The sequence below is a fragment of the Setaria italica genome, chromosome VII, assembly GCF_000263155.2.
Source record: "Setaria italica strain Yugu1 chromosome VII, Setaria_italica_v2.0, whole genome shotgun sequence".
Taxonomy (NCBI): Eukaryota; Viridiplantae; Streptophyta; class Magnoliopsida; order Poales; family Poaceae; genus Setaria; species Setaria italica.
Genome location: NC_028456.1, coordinates 25,230,640 through 25,241,577, shown reverse-complemented (window position 1 = coordinate 25,241,577; position 10,938 = coordinate 25,230,640). Strand labels below are relative to the sequence as shown.

At 54.6% G+C, this 10,938-nt stretch overlaps 1 protein-coding gene across 1 annotated transcript; it reads right to left on the bottom strand.

Annotated features, from left to right (window-relative positions):
• Positions 1-10,126: 10,126 nt before the first annotated feature.
• Positions 10,127-10,852, bottom strand: LOC101764403 (defensin Tk-AMP-D2). Its single transcript, XM_004976204.2, has 2 exons — positions 10,686-10,852; positions 10,127-10,572 (listed from the first exon to the last, which is right to left on the bottom strand). The coding sequence occupies exons 1-2, from the start codon at positions 10,756-10,758 to the stop codon at positions 10,394-10,396; spliced, it is 252 nt and encodes an 83-aa protein (XP_004976261.1). The 5' UTR covers positions 10,759-10,852; the 3' UTR covers positions 10,127-10,393.
• Between the last annotated feature and the right edge of the window lie 86 nt (positions 10,853-10,938).

Below are 10,938 nucleotides of genomic sequence, written 5' to 3'. Positions count from 1 at the left end.
CTCCGAGTAACGGATTGAAGGCTTCAGCTGGTCGCTAACGAAGACGCCGTCGGGGGCGGGCATCCGGCCGGACGCCGCCTTTGCGAGCTCATCGGCGGCTTCATTGAAGCGCCTTGCGACGTGGTTGAGCTCCAACCCGTCGAATTTGTCCTCGAGCTTACGTACCTCGTTGCAGTAGGCGGCCATTTTTGGGTCATGGCAGCTCCATTCTTTCATGACTTGTTCGACGACCAACTGGGAATCGCCTCGGACGTCTAGTCGACGAATGCCCAGCTCGATGGCGATGCGGAGCCCGTTGAGCAGGGCTTCGTACTCAGCGACATTGTTGGATGCAGGAAAATGGAGGCGGATCATGTACCTGATGCGCACGCCCAGCGGAGAGACGAAGACGAGGCCTGCTCCGGCGCGGGCCCTCATCAGCGACCCGTCGAAGTACATCGTCCAGTACTCCTGCTCCTCTGTTGCCGCCGGAGTTTGTACTTCTGTCCACTCGGCCACGAAATCGGCAAGTACCTGGGACTTTAGGGCGGTGCGGGGGACGTAGGTGATACCCTGATCCATAAGCTCAAGCGCCCACTTCGCGATCCTTCCTGTTGCATTTGGGTTCCGGATTACTTCACCAAGCGGGAATGAAGAGGCGACCGTTACCGGATGGGAGGTGAAGTAGTGACGCAGCTTCCTCTTCGTGATGAGGATGGCGTAGACGAGCTTCTGGATCTGCGGATATTGTGACTTGGACTCGGACAATACTTCGCTGATGAAGTACACCGGGCGTTGCACCTTAAGAGCGCGCCCCTCCTCCTCCCGCTCCACCACTAGGGCCGCGCTGACCACCTGGGTGGTTGCCGCGACGTAGAGTAGAAGGGTCTCGCCGTCGGTTGGCGGAACTAGGATTGGGGCCTTCGTCAGGAGGTCCTTGAGCCGGTCAAGTGCCTCCTGCGCCTCGCTGGTCCACTCAAAACGGTCGGATTTCTTCAGGAGCTGATAGAGGGGAAGTCCTCGCTCGCCGAGGCGCGAGATGAAGCGGCTTAGGGACGCTAAGCATCCCATGACGCGCTGTACTCCCTTCATGTTCCGGATCGGCCCTATGTCGTTGACGGCCGCTATCTTCTCCGGGTTCGCCTCGATACCGCGCACGGAAACGATGAAGCCTAGCAGCATGCCCCTTGGGACACCGAACACGCATTTCTCGGGGTTAAGCTTGATACGCTTATCCCTTAGCCTTTCGAAGGCTAGCTCCAGGCCGGGGACGAGCTGTTCGCTCTTCCTGGATTTGACCACGATGTCGTCGACGTAGGCCTCAACGGTCCGCCCGATGAGATCTCCGAAGCACTTAAGCATACATCGCTGGAAGGTAGCCCCCGCGTTTTTGAGGCCGAAAGGCATCTTCACGTAGCAGTAAGGGCCAAAGGGGGTGATGAAGGAGGTAGCAAGCTGGTCGGCCTCCTTCATCGCGATCTGGTGATAGCCGGAGTACGCATCGAGGAAGCTGAGTGTTTCGCACCCGGCTGTCGAGTCGACTATTTGATCTATACGTGGCAAAGGGAACGGATCCTTTGGACACGCTTTGTTGAGACCGGTATAATCGACACACATCCTCCATTTCCCATTCTTTTTCGGCACAAGAACAGGATTAGCCAACCACTCGGGGTGGTGTACTAACTTGATGAACCCGGCCACCAGGAGCTTCTGGAGCTCTTCGCCAATGGCTTTGCGCCTTTCTTCATCGAAACGGCGCAAGCCTTGCTTCACTGGCTTAGAGCCGACCCTGATGTTCAAGGAATGCTCGGCGACTTCTCTCGGGATGCCTGGCATGTCCAAGGGCCTTCACGCAAAGATGTCGCTATTTGCGCGGAGGAAGTCGACGAGCGCGCTTTCCTATTTAGGGGATAGGGCTGCGCTGATCCGCACGACCCCTCCATTGGGACAACCCGGATCGAGAGGGACTTCTTTTATACCTTCAGTGGGCTCAAAGGAGGTCCCTGACTGCTTGGCGTCGGGCTGGTCCTCGACCGTCTCCTCAAGCTGGGCCACCATGTCGCCCGAGACGGTGATAGCCGCGGCGTACTCACAGCACTCGACGTCGCACTCGTACGCCTTCTGGAAGGTCGTGCCGACGGTGATGACCCCGTTGGGTCCCGGCAGCTTGAGCTTGAGGTAGGTGTAGTTGGGGATTGCCATGAACTTCGCGTAGCATGGGCGGCCCAAGATGGCGTGGTAGGTTCCGCGAAACCCCACCACTTCGAAGGTGAGAACCTCCTTCCTGTAGTTGGAAGGGGTCCCAAACGTGACGGGCAGGTCGATCTGCCCGAGAGGCGTTGCCTGCTTCCCTGGCACGACGCCATGGAAGGGAGCCTTGCTAGGACGGAGACGGGAGCGATCGATCCCCATGGCGTCAAGGGTCTCAGCGTAGAGGAGGTTGAGGCCGCTGCCCCCATCCATGAGTACCTTGGTGAGACGCGTCGTGCCGACGATGGGGTCGACGACTAGTGGGTAGCGCCCTGGGTGCCGGACGCGTCCAGGGTGGTCGGACCTGTCGAAAGTGATGGCTAGCGCGGACCAGTCGAGGAAGGCCGGAGTTGCAGGCTCGGCCGCGTAGACCTCCCGGTGCTCCAGCTTCTACTGGCGCTTGGTGTCGTATGCTGCGGAGCCCCCGAAGCTCATGAAGCAGCCATCCACTTTAGGGAAGCCGTCTTCCTTCTCCTCGTCGCCTTTCTTTTCCTCGTCGGGATTCCGCTTCCAGTCACCCTTCACCGGATTGCCCACGAAGAACCTCTTCATGAGGTTGCAGTCTTTGTAGGCGTGCTTGACGGGGAACTCGTGGTTCGGGCACGGTCCCTCAAGCAGCTTGTCGAAGAAGCCGGGCGCGCCTTCGGGGGGCGGATGCCCTCGCTTGCGTTCGACCGCGGCCACGAGGGGGGCCTCGCGTCGCTGCTTGCCCTTCTTCTTCTGCTGCTGGCGGTTGGAGGTGCCTTCGTCGGCGTCCTCCTCCCGCTTCGCCTTGCTTTTGGAACGATCAAAGATCGCTCCGACAGCCTCTTCGCCAGAGGCATAGCTAGTGGCGATGTTGAGGAGCTCTTCCGTGGTTCGCGGGCCTCGGCGCCCTAGCTCGTGGACGAGGGGTCGGCAAGAGGTCCCCGCTAGGAAGGCTCCTATGACGTCAGCGTCGGCGACGTTGGAGAGCTCGGTGCGCTTTCTGGAGAAGCGCCGGATGTAATCCCGGAGGGACTCGTCCGCCCCCTGGCGGCAACTCCGGAGATCCCAGGAGTTGCCAGGGCGTGTGTACGTCCCTTGGAAGTTTCCTACGAAAACCTCCTTCAAGTCGTTCTAGTTGCGAACGCGTCCTGAAGGGATGTGTTCTAGCCAGGCTCTCGTGGAGTCTGCCAGAAACAGGGGTAAGTTGCGAATGATGAACAGGTCATCGTCCGCCCCGCCGGCTTGACATGCAAGACGATAATCGCTGAGCCATACTCCAGGGTTGGTCTCCCCCGAGTATTTGGCCACGCTCGTGGGTTGCCTGAAGCGCGGCGGGAAGGGCGCATTTAGGATGCGCGCGGAGAAGGCCCGAGGTCCGGCTGCTCCGGGACTCGGACTGCGGTCTTCCCCGCTGTCGTAGCGCCCACCACGGTGGACGTGGTAGCCACGATCCGCCCCGTCCCCCCTGTCCGCGCGGGATCGTCTCCGCGCGTTCAGTGTATCGCGGGCGTCACGGACGAGACCGACGCGCTGGTGGACGGATCGGGCTTCGCCTACCGCGAGTGGCGGTGCTCGTTGGACGGTCGCAGCCGGATTCGCCTCCGGAGGGAGTTGATGGACAGATTCCCCCCGCCGTTCCGGGGGGGCGCCCTGCGTCGCCCTACTGGCGTTCTGGCCGCGTCGTCGAGACGCTGAACTTTCTGCCTGCTGGACGGCGGTGCACTCGAGCAGGTTACGCATCTCTTGGCGCGCCCGTCGTTCCTCAGGTGTTGCCGGCTCAGGGAGCTGTCGGAGTAACACCGCCGCGGCGGCGACGTTCTGGCTGGCGCGGGCAAAGAGCGGCGAACGTTCCCCATCCGCATAGATGCGTTCCTGGACGTCGCGCGCTCGTTGTCGTGCTCCCCCCTCGTGGCGGGGGTGCTCTACCTCTTGGCGAGCACCCATGTGCGCTTCCGGTTGCAGAGAGCCCTCTGGGGCCCTGGGTAAGGCCCCGGTGGTAGCTGCGGCATGCGAGGGGGGAGCCCGTTGCCTCTCCCCGGCACCATCGCCATTGGACCCCTCGGAGTGCGTGTCGGCCATGAAGCACTCGCGCGAGGGGCGGGGATCCTCGTTACTGGAGCAAGTGTCGGAGACCATCCTTGCCGTGCCCACGAGCTCGTTGCTCGCGGGTGACGTGGCGAAGGACCGCGCTAGGAGGCGGCCGTGAGCCCCCGTGGCGTTGCGTAGCCTGAAGAGCCATCCTTCCGGTGAGGCCCTTCTGGCTGGCATCCGGCTGCTCGTCGTCGTCCTGGTTGTGGTGCCGATGGCAGCGGGACGAGCGGGCAGGACGTGGACAGGGATCAGCTCGATCCCTTTCCCGGTGGCCAGGAAGTCCAGGCTCCCGAAACGGATCAGGGAGCCCGGAGCAAAGCTGCTATCGCGATTGGCCATCTGAGACTTGGAGATGCACGCACAAAGGTCCCCTACCTGGCGCGCCAACTGTCGTTGTCAAGATCAGCGGATCTAGACTTTAGACTAGTAAATTTCTTTTATGCGCGTGAGCCTCAGATGGTGGCGCGGGAGACACAGATTTAGACTGGTTCGGGCAAGGGAAGCCCTACGTCCAGTATCGAGGGTGCTCGTGTTGCCCACGCAGGGGTTCTGTAGTAGGGGGTTACAGATGGGCGAGAGAGGGACTGGTCCCAGGTCTCTTCGGTTTTCGTGTTCCTGGGAGGAGTGTTGATGTCCTATGGTGTAACGGGGGGAGAAGCTGGCCTCTTTGATCTGGATCTCGATCTGCCCCCCCTCCTCCGGCTCTAGGTTCCTCCTTTTATATCGCAAGGGGCCGGCCGGAGTTACAATTGGGACCGGGTGAAAGGTAAAGAGTAAGATGGTAAAAAGCCCGGCGTGGAGGAGGAGGGGGAGCCAAGGCGCCCGATGTCCTGCCGACCCTAAACGCGTGCCACTGTGCATGCCGGGATGGGTGGTCGCCAGACGCCAAGTGTCGCTGCTCCCCGTAGGTAGCTTCTTTGGTGTTCGTAGGTACCAGGTTGGGTTATGATGAGGCGGTTTCGTCGTCACTCCGCCGTCCGTTAGGGAGGACGGTGGATACCGCGGCTCCGGCGATGGCTTATAGAGAGGGGGAGCTTCACACCTGTACTGCCGTTTGCGCGGGGCCTGAGGTCGTGCGGGACCCGAGGACGGGGCCGCTCCCTCCCTTGCTCCGGTCGCCGCAGGTCATGAGTACTCTGTTACGAACAGAAACCGGCCGCCGGCACTGTAGCTCGCACAGGACGGCCGTGCACGGGTACTTGCGCCGGGTTGCGTGAGGGGCGCGGTCGCCCTGTGCTCTGTCAACTCTGCGGCGCATTTATGGTGAGGCCGACGGGGGGACCCACAGGATTTGTTTTGTTTATGTGGATCGTATCCGAGGGGGATTCTGACCCCGCGAACCTCAGCGTGCCCGACTCCCTCGCTCGGGGTCGGGCGAGACGGAACTTTTGCGGTACAGGGTCGGGCGCTCCCGACCCTGAGGTTACGGTCGGGCGAGGCGGAGGCCTTGCGGGGGGAGGTCGGGCGCTCCTGATCCTGACGCCTGGGTCGGGTGAGGCGGAGACTTGATCACGCTTTGGTAGGCCCGAGCCTTCATGTTTGTTTCTTTAAGCTGCGTATTTGGGGGTCGTTAATATTTCCCCCCAACAGATGCTAACCGATTTAATGACTTTTTGCCATCAAAACCAATTGTAGCCAACTGATCATCCTCTTGTGTTTGAGAAAATCTCAATCGTCCGGTATTAATGGCCGATTGTATAAATTGGTGAAACATATTGCAATCGCTAGTATTATGATCAAATAAATTATGCCACTGGCAATACTTTCAATCTTCTAATTCAAGAGGTGATGGAATAACTTTGTGATCAAATAGTTTAATAAAATTATTCTCTAGAAAGATATCAAATAGATCATCACACAAAGTTAAATCAAAATTATACTTTATCTTCTCTAACGGATGCTTTTGTGGAGAAGGCTTTAAGGCCAAGCAAGCAAATGGTTCAGATTTCTCAATGATCCATTCGGTTATACCTTTTCTTGTGCTTCTCATACCCAATTCTTTAGAGCTTAGTACTATATTAGCATCAGATTTCACAACAACTCTCAGTTTTAATCTTTTACTTTTAAATCTAGAATGACCATAAGTAAATCATGTAGAGAAAAAATTTGGTAATGATGATGGAGAAAATTTAAATGCCAAAGTATTACTATGATTAGCCTTCGTTATTTTGACAATGCATTGGCTGAGACAATCTGAAGGCATACTACTACTAGCAAGTAAATTACCATCCTCAATCGATCTCTTGGAATTATTTATGATAGAATCACTAATAAATGAATTAACTGAAACTTTGTGATTTGATTGAGAATTACTTGCAAAGCATACCTTGTCAAATATATTGAAGAGGTGAGGAACCTTGATGTGGATAATATCGTGTTTCTCCCCTTGATGCCAGCCCACAACCACATTCTGCATGGACCAGTCAGATTGGAATATGAAACCGGTCAGACCAGTGCTTCCAAGATTGCTAGAAATCACCTTGTGTTGACATGCCAATGTTTCCTTCTTGCCTCCATTGTCATGTTCTTCAACAGCAGTTAGAACTTGTCGTTTAATAATGCGATAATCATTAGAAAAATGCACGACACATTCGGCTTCAGGAAAAACAAACAGAGCTGTTTTCTTATGTTTAACACGTTCTTTTACAACTAAGCTTGACTCTATCGGTGTAACAGATTCAGAATATACATTATTTGATTTGGTTGTTGTAATAACTGAACTACTGCTCAAATCTGAATTATTCTTCTTCTCTTTTATCATTCGGTTTTCGTGAGCCGTAGCCCTTACATGTACTTGTGCAACCGAAAGAAAATCATACCCATCCAACCTATCTCTAATAGATGATTTTAAACCCTTAAAAACAATATCAACAAGATTAATATTATAGAAATTGGTAGTATATGATGTTTGAGAATAACTGACCGGATAGTTAGAATTATCACGGCCAATCTTCTCATTCACTGGCATGTTTTGTGATGTAATCACATAATGTGAGTTTCCAGCTGATGAATAAACAGATGAAACACCTTACCGAAATATGATGTCTCATAAAAATTGGCCGAACTCACCATGTTAGTTTGGCCTTGATAATTGCCCACCGGCTCTTGAACTTGTTGTACAGCCGATGTGCGAGAGTAATGTTGTATGTCACTAGTGGCATTAAAATTTAAAGCATGCATATTATTTGACAATGGTTTTTGCATATAACATTCAGAATTATAATTTGCATAAGTAGAAGCATCTGAATAATTATTAGTCGATACAATATGCCTACTAGTATCATATCTAGCAACATTAATATGAGGATTCATGGTACTTGCAAAATAATTATTAGGAACATATAATGTATTTGCAACTTTTACCTTGGGCTCGCCGTAGTGATATTGTTGTGAGTATAAGGATAGCCCGCCAATAGATCTTGATGCTTCTGATCTTGTAGTAAATAAATCCAAATATTCTTGATAATCTAAGTAATCAATGACCAACACTTTGCTTCTCTTTTAATTTTCAATGTGTAGCAACAAGCGAATACAATGCAATCGGCTTGAGCAATCTGATGCAATGTCACAAGTATAGATGCAATCGGTCTAAAAAGACCAGATTCAACAATAGTGGCGAATCAAAATAATAGATCAATTAAGTAAATAGTTAGGGTTTGATAGAACGTTTGAGCAACCAGATCTTCATCCCCAGCGGAGTCGCCAAAATGTGTTGGTGCAAATTCAAGGCAACACACGAAAGTACTAGAGCGTGCGGGTCGCAAACAGACCAAACGGCAGCGATGCTGCTCAGACCGGTTTAGCAACCCGGTTGGGCTGGTTTCCTAAGGTTTTGCCTAGATCGATCATTCGAGGGGATAACTACCACACTTACGTGATGGAAGACGGCTAGGTTTACGAGCAAACCAGCAAAGGGATAACCAATGCACTTACGTGACGAACAACGACTAGTTTATGAGAAAACTAGCAAAGGTCGTCGATACTCTCACCCGGGAGGGACCCCGTCAGGGCGTGGATGTCGCCGGCGTGCGCTAGGTCGACCAACAAGCCTAGGACGCCATCTCTCATTGTGGATATCAATAGACGAACATCATGGAGGTTGGAAAAGAAGTTTAGGAGATAAAAGGTAAATGCATAGTAGATTGATTCGATTGGAATGTCCTCAATTGGCTGTGGCCCTTCATATTTATAAGGTGGAAAGGTGGAGAGGTCTTGCCGCAGTAGGAATTGAAGGTTATACAAATCCTATGTCAAAATACAACTCTTAACTCGGATTAGACTGATCAAACCAGTAAGACCGCCCATCCCAACCAATCAGACCAGTCAACACAGGGCTGAATCCTGCCAGAGCTATAACTCTCTCATCCGGACTCAAAATTGGATGTTCCACATATGCATTTCGATTGTCTCAACGATATCTACGCAATGATGAAGTCCAATCAGAGATTTGACAATGTTTATAAAACCGATATGATCGGTTTGTAGACCGGTTTGCCGAGATGCTAATTTTGGTCGTCAACCACCGCAAATCCTTGCCCATCGCAAGGACAAACGTCACCAGCTGAGAGACGATGCGCTTCGCGCGGCAGCTTCCACCTCTCGGCCAGCGCCCAGCGGCCGTCGCGCTCGACGCGCACCCATCGGATTCCGAATTCGTGCTCGTGCGAGCTTCCACCGTTTCTGGTGCCGACAATGCAGGATAGATTCCGGCGAGCAGCCGCCTCACGAACCTGAGGTGCAGGCGTGGCCAAAGGCGCAGGAAAAACGCAGGCTTGGCGAGCCCCTGTCCGGGTAACTGTGAGACGACGCCGATTTGGGTGATGCGGGTTCAGTTCTGTAGCCGTCTTTACTAAAGACTCTTTAGCAATGAAACTGTGGATGTGCAATAATGGGTGGAAAAGCTAGGATCGGGTCTCTCGCAGTACCTATTTTTTCCTGAGGATGATGGATTAGTATATGCTTTGTCGGTTTGGTTGTTGTTTTTTTACTGCTACCAGGCGTAGCCGTCTAACACAGTGGAGCAATCATTGGAGAGCCCTGACAGAAACCAGAAAAGAGGCATTGCATTTTCCTCTACAGATTGATTACAGAGGCGCGATGCGCGCTCGATATGGACGGGGGGCACTTTCTTTCTGGCGCACGACCCGTCCCCAGTCGCCCACGATCGACGACGTCTCCATTGATGCTAACTACAAAAAGATACAGGTAGTAGAATCGAACCCGTGCTGTCCGAGAACTTTTGGAAGGGGACGACGTCGTGCCCGATTATTCCCACCGGCCGGCCGCGCGCGACGTGTTACCGGCGCAACCCACCGGCCGGCCGGCCGCACATCCACCTGCGGCGTGCAACGCATTTGCCTAGCTAGCAGCACCAAGCACAGTCGGCGACCGAAGGATAGCAACGGAATCGATCTCCCGTGGTGCCGCCCCGCCCCTCTGGGAAGCTTTTCAAGCTTCTCGTTTGCGTTACTTGCGTATGCGTGACCGTGCCTTTTAGTGTAGCTAGTTTTGATCTGATTCGCGGCCGATGAAAAAGCAGAGCATCTCCCGGGCCCCGGGCGTCGTGTGGCAGCGGAGGCGGGCACGAATCGGGCGCCTGGAGCGGCCGCGGTGGAGCGCCCCGCGCCCACCACCGTGTCCGGCTGTCCTCCCTACGCCGGACGTGTGCATGAGGCGCGTGTCTTGGAGACTTGAGTTTGGACGGCTCGGCCGTGTTCGCTCCCGCGCACAGCAGCTTTGCAGGTCCAAGTGCCGAAAGGCAGGGGAATGATATGATGATGCTTGGCAGTGGACACTGGCGTGGCGCGTTCAAGCACACACCGATATAATGCAGCGACGACAAAAGCTTATTGTTCCCATTTCCAGGTAGCTAAAACATGTTACAAGGAAAACCACACGACATCGACATGGAATGGCTGGGGTACACGAGACGGGGACGTAACTGAAGACACGAGGGGCGGTGACCACGGCAGCATGGACGCGAACGCGACGCGATAACAGCAAAAGGCCCGGGGCCCCGGGGCCGGCCGGTCCAAGCTATAGCTAGAAGCTAGCTAGCCCTTCCCCGGGTTGGCCGGCCGGCCGGCCGATGATCACGGCCGGGCGGCTAGCAGAGCCTCTTGCAGTAGCACTTGCGCACAATGCCGTGCCACTTGCACTCGCCCCACGGGAAGCCCTCCGTCTTGCACACGTTCTCGCAGTTGCTCTTCCTCGTGCAGGTGCCCTCGAACTTGTGGCTCTGCGACACGCAGTGCCTCGCCTCCGCCACCCGCGTCGGCCCAATCTCTGTTAGGACGCGCAAGCACCAGAGCCACCCAAAGAAACGTTACGTGCCATCATCAGAAGAATGCATGCAGCTTGACTAGCTATGCTGACGATTAGAATGCAGCACCCCGTACCTGAGGCGACGAGGAGCAGGAGGACGACGAATAGGGCGGACGCGACCATGCGGCGGGACGAGGTCGAAGCCATTTCGCTGACTAGTAGCTAGATCTCACTACGTGATAGCTACTCTTCGCACTGGGCTGATTTGGGACGGAGGTGACAGAGACGGTAGGGTTTTATATACAGGGTTTAGTGCGCTTGTTCAAAATCCCCAAACCCGCCATCTGATATGATACGGAACACGCAGGGCGGTGCAGCGTTTGCATT